The 17,500-nt window shown below is 49.5% G+C and overlaps 1 protein-coding gene across 1 annotated transcript in view; it reads left to right on the top strand.

Annotated features, from left to right (window-relative positions):
• The window catches only part of Adcy1 (adenylate cyclase 1), a 115,245-nt gene that overhangs the window by 68,493 nt on the left and 29,252 nt on the right, over nucleotides 1–17,500 (top strand). The window contains exons 6-12 of the mRNA XM_021210804.2: nucleotides 5,065–5,223; nucleotides 6,097–6,238; nucleotides 6,839–6,994; nucleotides 12,238–12,432; nucleotides 12,579–12,676; nucleotides 14,074–14,158; nucleotides 17,178–17,267. Of these exons, the coding sequence (XP_021066463.1) occupies nucleotides 5,065–5,223; nucleotides 6,097–6,238; nucleotides 6,839–6,994; nucleotides 12,238–12,432; nucleotides 12,579–12,676; nucleotides 14,074–14,158; nucleotides 17,178–17,267 (925 nt within the window). The remainder of the gene's footprint in view (nucleotides 1–5,064; nucleotides 5,224–6,096; nucleotides 6,239–6,838; nucleotides 6,995–12,237; nucleotides 12,433–12,578; nucleotides 12,677–14,073; nucleotides 14,159–17,177; nucleotides 17,268–17,500) is intronic.

Here is a 17,500-nt window from a genome sequence, read left to right as displayed (position 1 = left end):
CACAATGGATGTGTCCTGGAGGCAGGAATCCCTTCCTGTCCTTTCTCCCTGGCAATTTTACTTCTTGCTTGGTCTCTCCATGATCAGGAACCTTATTTCTCACATGGGCCTCAGGACTTTCTTTCCTCCTAGTCTCTCTTTTGAGGCTGGCATGTGCCTGGGTTCTAAGGCATTTCTATGGAGGGCCCTGTCTGGTGGCTACTCAGGAAATACCACATCTGCCTGCTGAGGCTGAGCCTGTATCTCGCCACCTTGCCCAACTTGCTCTGCTTCATGGTCTCCTCACTGCTCCCCCAGGATTTCAGCAGAAACTCTCTGACTCTGTGTCTCTGGCCGTGTCATGAGGAGCTGGTGAGCCCTGGGACTGAGCAGCCTTGTGTTAGCCTTCTTGGACTGCTTTCCTCTCCATTTAAAAGTACCTCAGCCTCAAAATGACACAATCCTAGAGTTCTATATGACCTGAATTTCTGACTCTTGATCCAAGAGACTGCTCACAGCCTTTCTTCCTGTGGGAATCGCACAGAGCCAGGGATAGCCCATGTGTGCTCAGCATTGGCTGGCTTCTAGATCTCCCAGGAAGATTCCATATGGCAACTGGCACCTTCCCTTCTGGCCATACCAGCCTGTGTTTGTTCCTGTTTCAGAGGGGTGCACAGAAACATACAAGACAGAACATGTTTATCAAGAGGACTAGCATGTCCAGGCAGAGCAGGATGTTCATGCGTTTTTGTTTCTTGACCTTGGAGTGGAGAGTCTAGGGACTTTGGATCCACTGTGGCGTGAGGAGCATGAGTGGAGTCAATGCTGGAGCACACGCACGTGCAGAGGCCATGCTGGGCCTTGTGCTGTATGCACCAATGTGGGGGCAGTGCCTTTGCCCTTAGCTACATCTTCCTTCTGTCTGGAGCCATCTGGACTGGGAATAGCTCCCACTATCTAGAGGAAGCCAGAGGACTTGAAGGGTTTGGATTCTGTTGATTCTGAAATGACCTCGTTTTCTAAAAGATCTCTGAGTGATGGACAGCGTAGCCCAGTCCCAGGGCTCGCCGGTCAATAGCTGAGCCTGGGGGCCAGAACTGCCCATTTTCAGGGGCCACAGGTCTTCTGTAGGTTGGAGAGTTCTGACTGGACCCAAAGACCAGTGTGGTTATTGGAAGATTCTGGAATTCTTTCCTGGAACCATTTCCCGCACATCTCTTAGATTCATGGTACAATGATAAAGGGTAGTGGGTAGGCTACTATTCCCTGACAGTGCTGTGTCAGGGCTCCAAGGTCACCTGCTCAGTCCAGTTGAGGCTTTGCTGGCAGTAACTGCAACAGGATTGCAGGCTGTTGAAAGTGTGATAATCCATTTTGACACTTGTGCGTACAGGATGGGCTAGTGCAGGAAAGGAACATGGCCTAGAGAAGAAAGGCCTGCAGTCACTGTAAGAGCCAGGACAAGCATTGTTCCAGACGAAGATGCAGATAGAATGCTCTCAGACTGGACCTGATTTCTCCCCAGCCTGAGCATCAGGACCCTTCCTTGTCAGTGACTGTATAAAATCTAGTTATCTTACCGCCTCGGATCTTCGTATCTATGGGGTAGACACAAACATTTACTTAATTTTTCCTTTCTAACCTTTAAACTCAGGCCACGCATGCCTGTTTTCTTTTCATTGATTGGTTCAGAGGTCAAGGGCATTGTGTGCCCCAGTCCTGTAATCATAGACAGCTCTGGAGTGGACCCAGAGTGGGACAGCGAGCCCCTGCTAAGCTAAATTGTAGAGCATCTGTGTTTCTTGACTATACACCCTTGCAATGCAATACCCTAGAAGAAAGGGTTTTAGAGCCATCTTCTCAAATGTTGTGGCAGGGCTGGCAGGGCAGGCTCCTCCCTCATCCTAGGGATGAGGCTACCCCTGGCCTTACATTGATGGGCCTCTCAAGGACTTCTCTGCTGCTTAGGCATTAGAGTAACCCCTCCTGAGCTCCGCTCCCAGATGCCCACAAGGACAGGCTCCTGTGGCAGAGCTCACTGGGACTTTTCTCCTGCTGGTGAAGAGGTCGGGGGCCTTTTCCCACCCTCATGTCATCTATGCTTTCTCCCTTTTCTGCTTGTACCCCTCCCTCTCCATTTTTCTGAATGATCCCAGGACCTCTGATTGCAGAGGCTGCAGAGGAGCCGGCAGGTTCCTCCTTCCCAGCCTGGGGTGAGCTTCATTTTCCTGGAACGCTCCATCCTTTGCCTGTGAATGGAGAAGCGGTGGTTGTGAGGAAGTACTGAGGGTTTCTCGGATGCAGGAGCTGAGTGGGAGGATTTCAGCAGCCTCTGCAGGGGCTGATTCACCAGCCTCCAGACAGAAGGAGCCATCCCCAAAGAGGGAGGCCCTCCACTGCCGGGTTTCCCCAGGATTCCCTCTGCTGGGCTGCCCGTGAGCCTGTCCAAAGTCTGTCTCCGTCACCAGGAAGCCCCTGCTGTCACACGTGAGATGGGAACAATGACCACGGTCTTCTCCCACATGCCCTCCAAGTGCACAGTGTACCTTTTTTCCTAAATAGATTTTTCTCTAGCAGTGCCCTTGCTTTTGAGCTGTGTGTCTGTCAACTGCTGCGATGAAGTAAGCTAATGGGAATGCACAGGTTTTCCCCAAGTGGTTTACCCTGAGCTGGTGCGGCCTGTGCCATTAGTAAGTCACTAGCCGGAGGTCTCCAGGCTGAAGCTCAGATATCTCTTCCTTAAGCTGTGTGTGTGAGAGCCTCAGCACACGCCACAGTTTCTCGGTATAGACCAACCTAGAGGGTTACTTTGTCTAATGACTGGATTCTGGGTTTTAGAGTCAGCCTCATGGATAGTTTTAAGAAGCAGTTTTCTGTGGGGTGGAGGGTGCTGTGTGTCTTCCCAAAATTCCACTCTCCTCACAGAATCTGTCATAACGTTTAGGGGACCTGGGGATCCCTAGCCTGTATAATATAGCTGATGAGTGCATTTCTATAGATGGTGAAGCCAAGGCCCTGGAGGGGCAGTTAAGAGCCCACGTGTCCAGGATGCACTTTGGACATATTGGGTTGAAAGTGTTTGCCATGTTCTTCTATCATGCTAGTCTCTAGGATGGAGATTAGGGGTTGCCTCAGGCAAATGCATTGTCATCACTTCTGGAAAAATTCTGCCTAGCCGACAGCAAATCACCCTTTAGAGTGTCCGTTCCTCCCTTTTCCTTTTTTTTTTTTTTTTTTTTTTTCCATTGTGTACACAGCTGTATCTGTAGTGCCTGGAAGAATGGCCAAGAGGCGTGAACTCAGTAGGTTTGTGCTGAACAGAACAGAGATTCGGCCTTTCATCTTTGCTCTGGGTTTTATGTCAGCCAGTTTCCTGGGGGGGGGGGGGGAGGGTTGGCTTCATCCTATTGGGATCCAGCACCAAAGGTCAGGGCCAGGGCTGCATTGTTCCTTCATAGAAAATACCTGTGGTAAAAAAGCATCTCTGAGATCATACACAAGAAAGACATGGAGGATGAACAAAGGAGTCCGGAAATCTCGGTGTCCTGGAAAGTGAAGGGTTTTTTGTTGGATTTGGACAGAACGTGCCTGTGTACAGGGAGCCGAGCGGAGCCACAGGCAAACAGCTGGATGTGCAGTCTCTTTAGAAGACAATCTCTGGGGTGCTGTGGATTCGATGGTGTCAGCTGTGATTTACCAGAGGCAGAAGCTGCCAGGAAAGACTGAGTGTTGGCAGAAGTTGCCGGGTGCCAGACATGTGGGGCCATGTGGACTTTGGCAGATCCCAGCTTTCATGGGTCCAGAACTGCTGGCTTGGAAGGCCCAAGGGAGCCTGGGGACATTTGAGGACAGGACAAATGCATGTCCCAGCAGTCCCCAGACTGCCTTGCCTTTTGTGGCTGCAGAAACAGAAGTGGTGAATATATCCTAGAACACTAAGGTGTCTCCTCGAACATTGCTCATGTGGATTTTGAAATTCAAATTCTATTTTTAGGGTCTCTTACCAGAGATTGGCAGACACCTGGGAATAAAGTTAAAATTTTTAAAGTTTCACTTACGTGTAAAACAAAGTGGCTCTTAAAGCCTTAACAATAGTCTGACCTGCACATGCTCTTCTGGAGGTCATCGAAACTCACTGATCAGTGTTAGCAATGCAGGTCCCTGCTCTTGGGATGCATCTGGCTCTGACATCTTGCCTACCCAAACACAGAGGCAGGGACAGCTGTCCTGTTAGAAGACCACTCAAGGGAGCACCTGGTGGGGCCCTGGGGGCTAGCCAGAGGGTGCAGAGATATGCTGTGCAGGTGTTCCTGCTGGGACCAGGGTGGGCAGTTTGTAAACAGAAGTCAGGGAGAAGGTAGAGGGAGGAAGGAGTCAATACATGCATGTTATTTTATGACTGAAAATGTGGCCGCCAGAGCCCTCCTAGGTGATAACAAAGGGCAGAGGGCAGAGGGGGCTGAGGCCCACTGAAGGCTGTATGGTTTGCCATATGATCACAGCCTCAGTGACAGGGGCTTGGCTGTACTTACCAGGGTCCTTCGTGGAACATTCCTTGGCATTCTCTATTAGTGGAGTGAAGAGAAAGCCGGCGGGAGGCGGTTTACCTGCATTGAGGTGCAAAGCTCTGAAGAATCTGCAGAGATTGTCAGAGCTAATGTCAGCAGACCCAGGCTTACACGCCAGGGTGCTGAGTCTCCGTGGCCAATAGTGCTGGATCCTCAGTTGGTCAGATTAACTGGGGTTCCCCAGTCCTTAATTCCCTCTGCACCCACTGTGTCTCGTCTACTTCCCCAGAACCATTTCCTCAGAACCGTTTCCTACATTGAGGTTATGGACTCAGTTCCCTTTGGGAACATCCCTGATAAGGAAGGGCAAGAAGTCTATTTTGGGAGCTCACAGAGCTCACTGAACATTAGTACGACTGAGTTTTAGCTCCTCTGACCAGACCTCCATGTATCTGTCATGTTACAACTCCATACAGACCGTTGCCCTATGCCTGCGGCCTCAGGGTGCAGCCCACAGCAGCCCGTTGAGGGAGCAGCCAGGCAACCTTCAGCCCCGTGCCCTATAACTGTGTTACAGATCCGTGGCTGAGGCTACTGAAGTAGACCTGAACATGCGTGTGGGCCTACACACCGGCAGGGTCCTCTGTGGTGTCCTGGGCCTACGGAAGTGGCAGTATGACGTATGGTCCAATGACGTGACCCTGGCCAATGTCATGGAGGCTGCTGGCTTACCAGGGTAAGTTGGAGTCTGGGTGGAAGATGGCTGAGTGCCTTTGCTGGAGTCTTCATTTCAAGCCTGAATCCTGAGGGTATTTGGGTAAGTTCTGCTTTGACACTCCAGGGGACCCAGCTGAGGTCCAGTGCACACCTGCAGAAAACCAGTGTGGACCAGATGGTTTTCTGTGCATGGGGATTTGTCCTGATACATGGGCTATTCCCATGTAATCGTATTACCTCTGTGTTTTATTTTCCCAAACCTGTACATGGGGAACTCTGACTTTAGAGCTTCCTGTAGTGACTCAGTCATGTCCTGCCCACTTGCTCATTTCTCAGTCATCTGTGGAGTTTGAACATGATGAACATTCCCTATAGGGAATCCAGGAGAAGTGCAGTGGAGAGATGGCCTGAAGTTCCATGAGTCAGAGAAGCAGGGGTTGAGGTTCCCATATTATTTTCTACTGCCCTCTGCCCTTCTGCCCTCTGCCCTTCTGCCCTCTGCCCTCTGCCCACCAGCAACCATGACCTTCAGCTTCTTATTGGTCTGACTGTGAAATTTCTCCCCTTTTAAACTCTAATTGTTTTGTTCTCGTTGTCTCTGTTCCAATCTTCTGATTGGTTCTTTCTTTCTTTTCGGTCTCTTCCTGATCCTCCATCCTCCATCCTTCACCGACCCAGCCCTGCCTTCTCGGGTGTGCACCCATCACTTGGCTTGCCTGGGCCTTCCTGTCCTTCCTTCCCAGGTTACCTGTGAGTTGGAACACGAGTGTGCACATCTCAGGCATCTTGCCCTGAACAGAGTAACCTCTGTTGTGACCCCAGTGTGACTCACCCAGGACCTGTGCGGTCACACTTGTCAGTTCTCACTCAGCTCTGTGTTCTTCTCTTGTAGGAAGGTCCACATCACAAAGACGACCCTCGCGTGCTTGAACGGGGACTACGAGGTGGAGCCAGGTCATGGCCATGAGAGGAACACCTTTCTGAGAACTCACAACATTGAGACCTTCTTTATTGTGCCATCCCATCGGAGGAAGGTGGGTAGACAGTCCCCCTCATTCACTCATGAAGCAGCTTTGCCCAAACACAGTTGTAAAGAAAACAGTTGTCCTCGCTTCCTGCACCCACCGCTGCTCCTCTGGGTGTGACCCCGGAGATACTATGTGTGGGGTCTGCCTTGTGTAGATAGTAGGCGACCTGTAAGAGAGAAGAGGTCGTAGAGTCTGGAGTCAGACGTCTGGGGATGACTGGGCTACTTTGGGTCCCTCGTTCTTTCTGGGCTCAGAGTTGCTGTGGGAGAGACAGCTTTGGGCTCAGTGTCGGATGATGGATACCGAGCAAGAGCAAGCAAGTCCTGAGCCCTGGAGCTTTCCCTTCTATATTGGCTCATTTGGTCCTGAGAAAGCCATGGGGTGAGTGGACTGTTCCCCATGGTGACAGTCTGTTAGGCAGAGGCTTGCCCTACCACCTAGACTTCTGGCCTGTGTATAGAGCAAAGCATGCTGGGACAGGGAAGCTTTGAGGTGACATTTACTCTGAGCCCCAGTGGCGTTCCTCTGGCTTGGGGTCTTCCTTGCTGGGTACGTGGCAGATTCCTGGGTACTGACAGTATTTTCCCCTACGCTTGTGTTCGGTAGATATTCCCAGGCTTGATTCTCTCGGATATCAAACCAGCCAAGAGGATGAAGTTCAAGACTGTCTGCTACCTGCTGGTGCAGCTCATGCACTGCCGGAAGATGTTCAAGGCTGAGATCCCCTTCTCCAACGTGATGACCTGCGAGGATGACGACAAGGTAGAGAAGGCTGAGCACTCCTTGCTGCTGCTGCTGCTGCTGCTGCTCCACAGGGCTTTATATTGTGTTGTACTTGGTGTGTATCTAGGTCTAAGCTCATGTTCCCCGCTTTCCTTCATTTTTCCTGGAAAGCCTATTATGTGGCTGTTGAAGTTCTTGAGCTGACACAAGATCCACCCCCGCCCCCACCTCTTTCCTTCTGTTTTCTGGAAAGGGTTTCTCAACTCTACCAACCAACATTTCTATTCAATGTTTGAAAAATTCTTAAACATTCCAGGTAGTCTTTGTTTTTTTATGAATAATTCCCTTATGGAGTTGTATTCCCAGGTCAGAAACCACAGGCTTGCCTGGAAACTCACTATGTAGCTGAGGATAGACCTTGAACTTCTGATTCTCCTACTCTACCTCCCAGGCATGGGGATTACAAACGTGTACCATCTCATCTGGTTTTATTTCACACAGGGGATTGAACCCAGGGATTCATAAATATTCCAGACAACCACAATAACCCCAGTTTTGTCTGCTCACTGGAATTACTTCTAACTTGATAATGTTTGTGAGTGGGTATGCATACACTTGCCTGCGTCCCCTGGGACACATGTGGAGGTCAGAGGACAGCTTGCAGGAGCTGGCTTTCTCCTTCTACTCTGTGGGTTCTGGGGCCCAAACTCAGGTATCAAACCTGGCACCAGACGTCTTCCCCTGCTGAGCCATCTCACTGGCCCAAGATTCTTATTTAATTTTAATTTTAATGTGTGTGTGGTGTGCATTATGTGTGAATGCGTGTGTGTGTGTGTGTGTGTGTGTGTTTGGGGGGAGTGCACTGTGGACACATGTACATGGAGGCTGATGGTTGATGTTGGCCATCTTCAATTGTTCTCCACGTTATTCTTTGAAGCAGGGTCTTCCATTGGAACCCAGAGCTCGCCCGGACTGCAAGTCTAACTAATCAACTGACTCAAAGCATCTACTGTCTCTGCCTGGCTGCCGTGCCCGCCGGGTTTGACTTGGGCTGTGGGAGCTGCGTTCCCGTCCCGACTCTTGCTTTAGCCACTGAGCCTTCTCCTCAGCCCTCTCGCTGAGATTTTCTAAGAGATAGTTTCTTGCCCCAGAAACATCTGTTTCCTCTGAGCAGCTTGCTTCTGTTTTACCTTTTGCCTTGCCTGTCACCATCTGTGATCCCACAGATGCCCAGAGCCTTTTCTGCATGGTTCTTGATGCAGAGGGACAGCAAAGCTGGCAGCAAGTGCTGAGCCAGGGACGAGGCTCCAGTGTGGTAGGCCTTCTCCCACACCAGGGCTTTCTGTCATGGAGGAGTCAGGCAGTCACTTGTGGGTCTTCAGATCTTCTGGGCATGTGGTGGTGTCCAGGACTTCACTTCAACCACACATGGCCAGTGACTGGGATTTCCCTTCTTAGAGCCCTACAATTATTTCCTACTGGAGGCATACCAAAGAGCATGGGGTGCACTTTTGGGCTCTAATGCCCCCTTGTGGATGCTCGTGACCACAGCCGCTGAATCCACTAGTACTGGAGCCTGAAGTCGGCTGGCTCCCCATCTCCCTCCCTCTCTGTGTAGCCCTCTGAGGTTACACTGGCTTTACCTGGTGCCTGTTGGCTCCACCCTGTTTCCTTTCCCACCACTGCTTTCTCTGACATCACTGATTTTATGCCATTTAAAGAAACTTCCTGGTATAGTTAGAGGTGTTTTTCAGGACAAAGCAAGGCTCTGTTGCCTCTTGCTTATGGTGGTTCCTTGCCACAAGGATCTGCGTGTGGGAGCTCCTCTTTGCTAGAACTTTATCTGATAATATTCGAAGGACTTCATTCCTGGTGGATCGGGTCAGGGAGAATTAGTCTTTATGTGTGCCAGGCAACCGGAGGCTGCATTATTAAAAGCTTGGCTTCTGTCACAGGTAGTAGGAAGTTTAGCCTTAGTCATGTAGATAGCAGACCACACAGGCACACACAGACATCCCCCCCATACACACACACACACACACACACACACACACACACACACACACACACACACACGGTGGTGGTGTCAGGAGATCTGGTGTTCATAGTCTTAGCAAGAATCTTCCCTCCTTAATCTCTCATCAGCTTCAGTGTCTGCCAGATTCTTCATCCCATACCTGCTCAGGAATCCTGCTCAGGAATCCTGCTCACTTACCCAGAATGCTTCTGACTTCTGATGTCTACCCTGAGTAGATTTCTGTCCGTAGAGCCTTCCTTTCTCCTTGACTGTACATCCCCGGCTGTTGGGCCACACTCTGAATTGAATCAAGAGCCTGTTTGCATGACCTCTGCCCCTCTTGCAAGGTCTTGAATGAAGCCTGTCCCGCTGTGTTCTATGAAGTGTCACTGAAATGATGTCCTTTTAATAATTTAATAAAGGAATTTATAGATAATCTCCTTTCCCAGACTCTAGCCCTGGACTGAGCCCCCAGGCAGTGAGTCTTCCACACACTTGCTGTTTCTGCTCTGGCCTTTGCAGCTGCTGCTGTTAGTACCTCTGGGATGAATCCCATCAGTGTAGCCCAGGCCCCCAAACACGTTTACAGTCGTTCTCTATGGCCTTTGGATACTTTCCTGCCCATGAAGGTATTAGTTATGGATGACATCTCAAAATACAAAAACAAACAAAAACAAACAAACGCACCAGAAAAGCAAATGAAAAACATTTGTCATCCACCACCATCCCCCAGATAAAGGCCCAGTACTGTGACCCTCTCCGTGTCGTAAGTGTTGGGGACTGGGATGCTTGAAGGAACTTCATTAGATTGTAGAAGCAGTTTGTCTGGCTGTTCCTCCTTCTCTTGCCCCGGCATATCATGCAGGTGTCCTTGTGTCACTGACAGTCTGAGTTTTCAGACTTTGCACAGACTTCTAATCTTAGGAGAGATGCCTTATATGGATGTCATTGATATCCGGGGCTTTTATGTTTTTACTAACTGAAGCAGGCAATGATACTTCTGTTGGTGTAAGCACGTTTTAATTCCTGGGCATTCTGTAAAATGTATCTGGTGCCTCTTGGCTCTGCTTAAGTGGATGTGCCACCGGTCAGAGGTTATAACGCTGTCATCGGAAGTGGCTGCTGAGGGCCACAGTTGGCACGGGGGCTTTCTTTATTCTTGCTTTCTGATATTTGAAACATATTTATTTCCCTGTTCTCCACCCAGAAATTTCTCCATATTCTCATTCTGTGTCTCTGTCTCTGTCTCTGTCTCTGTCTCTGTCTCTGTCTCTCTCTCTCTCTCTCTCTCTCTCTCTCTCTCTCGTTTTGTATAGCTTTAAATCTAAGCTTATTGATTTAAAGCACATAAGAGACACTTGTGTGCATGATCTAGAAATCAAGTGTTCTGGATTGCTTCTCACCTTCTGTTTCATTCTGGAAATCAGCTTGTATGTAAAGCTGGTGGTGACCACGAGCTGAGCCTGTTCTGCCCTGGACACACTTTGGGCATTTGGAGTCCCATTCGGATCCAGGCTTTTTCTTCGTGGCTGAATGACCTTCAGGCATAGGCATAGGCCTGACTTCCCAAGCAGCGAAATGGCAAACAGGGACTTCCTTTCTAGGTACCATCGTGCTTACGGATGCTGGCACATCTCTTTTCATGGACATCTTAGTGAGCAGTATGTGGATAGCCAAGGCCTGTGTGAGACTGCTGGGCTAATGAGGCATCTGCTCCATCTTGCAGTGCTGCTGCCAGCTTGGGCTCTCCCAGGCATCTTGCTCTGTCCATGGGGTGTATAAACCCTGACTTCTGCCTCTGCAGTGTCCGATTTAGCAAGCTTGGAGTGTTGCCAAGTGCTGGATACTGTGTGTTTTCTTCCTTGTTACCAGTCTGATCGAACCTTATCTGGGCTGTCTCCTGAGCTTTTTTTTTTTGATTAAAAATGGCGACAGATGATTATCGTCTATGAGTTTATTTACTGAAGATAATGGCTTGTCTCACTAATTGAAACCGATTGCGGTGACTTTTTAAATTACCTTGGATTTTCTTGGTCATTGATAATATGTACTGTAAACAGTGCTATTGTGTCTCTTTCCCACTTAATAATTAAGCTAGACAATAGTCTTAAGCAAGGTCATTCTTTCTCTTTCAAACTCTTAAGATATATAGGATTTTACCATTTGTTTTGATGCTTTGAGCTATGAATACTAGACTAGGAAGTGATCCCTGTAAGTTAATGTTTGCATTATTATTTTCTTTGAGCAAGAACTAGATGTTGTATTTTAAGAACTACTTCTGAGTGTGGGTCAAGGTGATCTGCCTCTGGTACTTTGCTGTCCTTAGACCTGACACAATGCAGTAGGGTACCATTTTGTTATGCAGGTTCAGGAAGTAGGCTACGTCTGGTGTAATTGGGAAGCTGCGGATGCTTGGTGAACAGACTTTCACGTGATCTTTGGCTGCAATTGTGTGGTTGGTTATTTGTGCTTTTCTGGCTTCCCGTTCTTGATCATTTGACCAAGAGACAGTGGCTTTTCTCATGGCCTGCATCCACTGACATTTCCAGTCCTGGGCTCCTAGCCTGAGATAGATATGACAATAGATGCCCCCCACAGGACCACTTGCCACCCATGGTTCTCTTTAAGGCCCAGGGTTCTGAAAGCCCACTCTCACTTTCTACCCTCATAGCCTTGTGTGTGTGTGTGTTGTCTGTTTTCCTGTTTGGTTGGAACATGGTGGGGAAGTTTGTTCGCTGCATCCTTTCTGCTGCTGTACTATAATATCTTAGTAACCTGTCTTCAGCTGAGGTATCGAAGCATCGGAGTTCTGCTGAGTCCCTGAGGGTCAGACCACAGGTTAGACTCGGTTTGCCTTTCCACAAGCTGGGACCTTCTTGCACCTGTCACATGGTACCTGGAAGAGGGGTTCACATTCTGTTCCTTTCAGCCCTGGCTAACTGTCACTTCTCGCCATTCCTCCATCAATGGCAGAGACCACCTGCCCTCGCAACGCACTTCTTCTCCCTTCTTGCGTATGTGGGCTTGTGCCAGCATCCCTCTCTGCATAGGCTAGTAGGCTGCTCGTCCAGGCCTGGGGACCTGAATACTGGGTGGTAGGACACCCCCTGTGCCATCTCTGGCCAGCAGGGGGCAGGGCTATGACATTGTCTCAGAGTTCTGAAAAGCAGGTGAGGGTAACTAGCCGGCAATGCCCATGAGTGCTTTTGTTCTAAAGCTGAAGAAACATTTGATACTCTTTCCTCTATTTCCACCGTGGCTGCAGCGGAGGGCATTGAGAACAGCCTCGGAAAAGCTCAGAAACCGTTCGTCTTTCTCTACGAATGTGGTCTACACCACTCCCGGTACACGTGTCAACAGGTACATCAGTCGTCTCCTCGAAGCCCGCCAGACAGAGCTGGAGATGGCTGATCTGAACTTCTTTACCCTGAAGTACAAGCATGTGGAACGAGAACAAAAAGTAAGTGTTGTGGGGACTTTGTCCTTGTCCCCGAGGCTCTGGCGGTGGTCTTCTGATGGGCTGATTAACCTTTGGTTCTCTCTCTGTCTTTCTCTGTCCCCATGCCATGCTCTCTTTCCCCACCCCCTCTCTTCCTTCCTTCACAGTACCACCAGCTTCAGGACGAGTACTTCACCAGCGCCGTTGTCCTCGCCCTCATCCTGGCTGCCTTATTTGGGCTTATCTACCTTCTGGTAATCCCACAGTAAGTGTGGACCCTGTGTTAATCAACGCTGTGGGAAGGAGGCTGAGGAGTCCAGGCCTCTAGGGGCACTGCTTGTTTTTCTTGTTTCTGTGATCAAATAGCTGACAAGAAACAACTGAAGGTACGAAGAGTTGATGTGGGGTCACAATGTGGAGGTACGGTTCTTCCTGGCAGGAGAAGCGTGGCCCCAGGAGAGACTGTTAGCTTTGGTGGGAGGAGCCTGAGCCTGTTTGCCCACATCCAAATGGATGTAGAAGTGGGGCATGTGTGACTTGAACCACATCCTCTGTGACTCACTTCCTCCCACGAGGCTCCGCATCCTAAAGGTTTGGCAACCTACCCAAATAATGCCACTGTGTGAGGGCCAAGGGTTTGAGCCCATTTCACTCTGAGACCAAAGACTGGGGGTGGACTTGGGTTTCCTTCCATGCTCCAGATCCATTTTCTAATTACCCACCCGTTGCACCTAGCATTTTGAGGAGATCACTGGCCACTTGTCCTTCTTCCTCATGCACTTTAGGTAGCAACTTGACAAGCCTGCTGGCATATACCAGGATCACTGTTTTTAGTTTTGAAGTTGCTGAGCTCTAAGACTTTGTGTGTGTGTGTGTGTGTGTGTGTGTGTGTGTGTGTGTGTCTTCTCTATCATGTGCCACACACTGTTGTCCTCAGAGGGACTTCTGAGGAGAACATATGCCCGTTCTTCTTCCTGGGTCCACATCACTTTTAAAAGCATCCACCTGAGAAAACAATTGGCTCTGAAAAGGAAGACAACATAGTGATTTAAATGGCACTTACCATCATTTGAGTCAGTGTAAGTTTGCAGAGTTTGGAGCCAGGAAGACATGGAATGTCTCCAATGTCCTTTTCTTCCAGCTCCTGTTTCCTAGTGTGACCGACCTTGAGGGCATAATGTCTCCTTCAAGTTTTCAGAAAGCACATAGAAGTTCTCTCTCCCTGCTAAGTACAGGAAGTCTGTCTGTGGGCTGTACAGACAACTATAAACCTGACAGTCTACCAGATGGTTTTGTCTACAGGTCAGGCTTTTCTAGAAACAACGTCTTTCCCAGACAGGTATCAATAGTGCAGCTCTGTGAAGTTGGGTACTTCCTCCATTAGAAGGGAAGGTCTCGCCTGCAGCCAAGGTTAAACTCTAGGGTGAGGTAGTATGGATGGTGATAGTCTTGGGTACCTCATCCAGGAACCTCAGATGACTTCAAAAGGAACGATCCAGGTGAAGTAATTACCCAGGGACCTGTGGCAAATGGATATTGGCAAGGCTTCCTCCTGGGGGTCTAGGTGTGGGGACCAGGAGGAGAGGCCCGGTTCTGAGATCCTAGCTGATACATCCTACCTGACCCTTACCTCGCAGTGACCTGTGTGCTCTCTGTCCCCAGGAGTGTGGCTGTCCTGCTGCTGCTGGTATTTTCCATCTGCTTCTTGGTGGCCTGTACCCTGTACCTGCACATCACACGGGTCCAGGTATGTTTGTGTGTCTTCTTCACGTGCCCAGGTATGTGAGCCTGTGTCCGAGACCAAGTACCCGAGTGTTCCCTGTGTAGTCGCATGGCAAAGCGGTTCCATCCTTGATTCTCAGTGGCAAGTAGAAGGCATCTGTCCCTGTGGCAGGTGCTGGTTAAGTTCAGCGGACTGTGCATTGTGCCTTGTTTTAGGAGCAGCCTTCTTGGCACAATGTGTGGGTGGTAGATATTGATGAGAAGGATCCTGAGGTATGGGCTTTGCTGCTTGGTTGGACAGACAAGGGTAGCTTGTTCCTTATGGATCCATGCCCCTGATCCAAGGTGGGCATGTTCCAGGTAGGCTATCTGTGCTGTTGTGACCCTGATGCTCAAGTGCAACTTGGATTTTGGAAGCAAAGGTTGGGCATCATAACCTTGCCTCTCCAGCCCAGCTTGGAGTTCTGTTTCTCTTGAACCTGCATCCTTTTCTGATAGGCTCAGCCTCCTTCCCGGTGCCCCATCTCCAGCACACCCCTCCTGGTGATGCCAGGCCTCAGCTTTACTTTGGTATAATTATCGAAAACTGCAACCCTCTCGAGAGGGTTCAGCCTAGCTTCGCTCATTTAACTCCACCATTATTACGGGGGTACATCTTGCCTTTCTTTTTTAAATTTAAAAGATACTCTATATTAAGACCGCATTTACAGCTTGTTCTCTTCCGTAGGTTGAGTGACATTTAGTTTGAAATTCACGGGCTTCAAATAATCTTGCCTTTGTCATAGAATTTCAATGATAGCGTGACAAAGAGATGGTAGTTCTTGAAGCCTGTTATTTTGTCTGCGTTGATGGGAGCTGGTGTGTGTACCTGATGGTGTTCAAACAGCACAATACATGCAAAAAGTGTGAAGATGGGGGTGTGGGGGTGTGGAATGGGCAGTAGCCCAGAGTATAGCTGAGGAATGCAGAAACCTTGGATCCTCGCCCAGCATCTCATCAGGGGACCCCAATCCCCTGAGTCTCATGACCTGGAATCATAAAACTAATATTCAAACCCAACCACCACCTGGCTCTTTAAAGAGCATGTCCTGTGAGATCCAACTGCGATGACCTGTCTAAAACCACGCCCTTTATTGAAAACACAGCTGTCCTCCTTGATGGGGACTCAGGCCAGTCACCTCCTGGATGTCAACATTCAAGCCAGCTGGCCTCTGCTGCCCATGCCCCGTTCCACTGAAAGCAGCATGGAATATTTCCTAAATACGTGTTTTTGAAGTAGCAGCTCCCAGAGCTTCAGGGGTTGGACTTCTCTGGTGTCTGAAGTCAGGCTGGCTGACACCCAGGAAGCAGAAAGGGACGTGTACTCTGTGGGGACAGAGGCGTTGGGACTCAATTCCCCAAGAATGCAGCAGATCAGGGCTAGTGAGCTAAGCCAGCATACAACGACCGCTGTCCGCTGGGCTGGGTGTTGCATCTGGGCTTCATCTCGGGGCTGACTAGGCTGTGGCAGAGGCCATGGGGACAGACGGTGGAGTAAATGCTGAGAGACAGCAGGCAGGTCCGCTGGCAGGAAGTTAGGCCAGCCACGAGAGAATCTAGCATGGCCAGTCACACAGGTGGGATGAGGGACAACTGACAGGACATGTCTACCTGCGGCATTGACAGCGTAGATATGGTTCCCTCCACAGTGGCCATAGTGCCAGGTGTATTGGCTGCAGTTCCTGAAGACGTCTCTCCTCTTACTCAACTCATCAAGCACATTCACAGAATGAATACTGAGCACAGGGCAGTGAGGGATCAGAGGGAGACTCAGGGCAGCTTCAAGTCGGATGACTAGTTCATGTTGCACTGTCTCTCTCTCTGCCCCTTAGTGTTTGTCCACTGCTGGCCTTCCTTGAGGTGGCCAACATGTGGTAGCAATCCCGGCTTTATGTCTACTGGACTCCTGCCAGGCCTCTAGATCAGAGGACTCTGCCCTCTATGTCATCCAAAAGATCCATTAGCTACCTACTTGGGGGTGTCAGCCTTGACTGGGTGCTATGGTGGTATACTGTAATCTATACTCTTGATTTTTGGATGGCGAGCATAAAGAGCTTCCCGTGTCAACCATGAAAGCACCTGTTAGGTATTGTTAGATTGTGAAGTAAATAGATTTAAAAAAATAACGATTTTGCACTAAAGAATTATATTAAACCTGTCTGTGATGATAAACTTCCAGAACATGAAGGGGGAGAGAAACAGAGGGGGAGAGAGTATGGGAGATGGGGAGGCAGGAGAGGGAAGGGTGTATGGAATTCCTGAGGTCAGAGAATGCAATAGTAAAAGTACCCAGTGCTTCTACTAGCTGCTCTACCAAGTCTCAGTGCCTGGGAGGGGAGATGAGTGTTGCTCCTTTAAACTCAAACACTTTAGTTGTTTGTGTGTGTGTGTGTTGTTGTTGTTGTTGTTGTTGCTGTTGTTTTGAGTTTTTTGTTTTGTTTTGTTTCTTGGCAAGTTCTTCACATGGGAAATAGATGAACCCATACAAGACCTTTCCTTAGAAGATGAGGAGCTAGCAAGCCTCTAGTCCAGTGGTTCTCAACCTTTCTAATGCCGAGACCCTTTAATATAGCCTCTCACGCAGTGCTGACCCCAACCACAAAGTTATTTTCTTTGCTATTTCATGCCTGTAATTTTGTAATTTTACTGCTATGGATGGTAATGTAAACATCTGTGCTTTCTGACGGTCTTAGGTGACCCCTGTGAAAGGGTCTTTTGACCCCCGAAGGGGTCTTGACCCACTGCTCTAGGCGCCAGCAAGGGGCTTTTCACATCCTGCCTCATTTGGATGTCTTGCTGAGAACACAGAAGTACTTCTCAGTCATAGGATATTTGTTAAAGTTCTCTCCCTACCTCCTTTCTTTCCCCCTTCCTTCCTCCTTGTTCCCCTGCCACCCCAGTGTGTGTTACTGGGGTTACAGCCTCAAGCCTTATACATACTAGTCACTGGCTCTGCCACTGAGCTGCACCTCGAGGCCTAAAGTGAGGTGTTTTTTTTTGTTCAGTGTTTTCCAGGGTGCCTGACGATCCAGATCCGCACCGCCTTGTGTGTGTTCATAGTGGTCTTAATCTACTCGGTAGCTCAGGGCTGTGTGGTGAGTATCCCTGACTTCTGACACGCACGGGGGCAGGAGCAGCAGGCTACAGAGGCTGAGCCGGGAGTTAGGAGACAGAGCTGGGGTGGAAGACAGAGCTGGGGTGGGAGACAGAACTGAGATGGGAGACAGAGCTGGGGTGGGAGACAGAGCTGGGGTGGGAGACAGAGCTGGGGTGGGAGACAGAGCTGGGGTGGGAGAAGAACTGAGATGGGAGACAGAGCTGGGGTGGG

Source organism: Mus pahari, chromosome 13 (assembly GCF_900095145.1).
Source record: "Mus pahari chromosome 13, PAHARI_EIJ_v1.1, whole genome shotgun sequence".
Classification (NCBI taxonomy): domain Eukaryota; kingdom Metazoa; phylum Chordata; class Mammalia; order Rodentia; family Muridae; genus Mus; species Mus pahari.
This window is presented reverse-complemented; position numbering and strand designations above follow the sequence as displayed.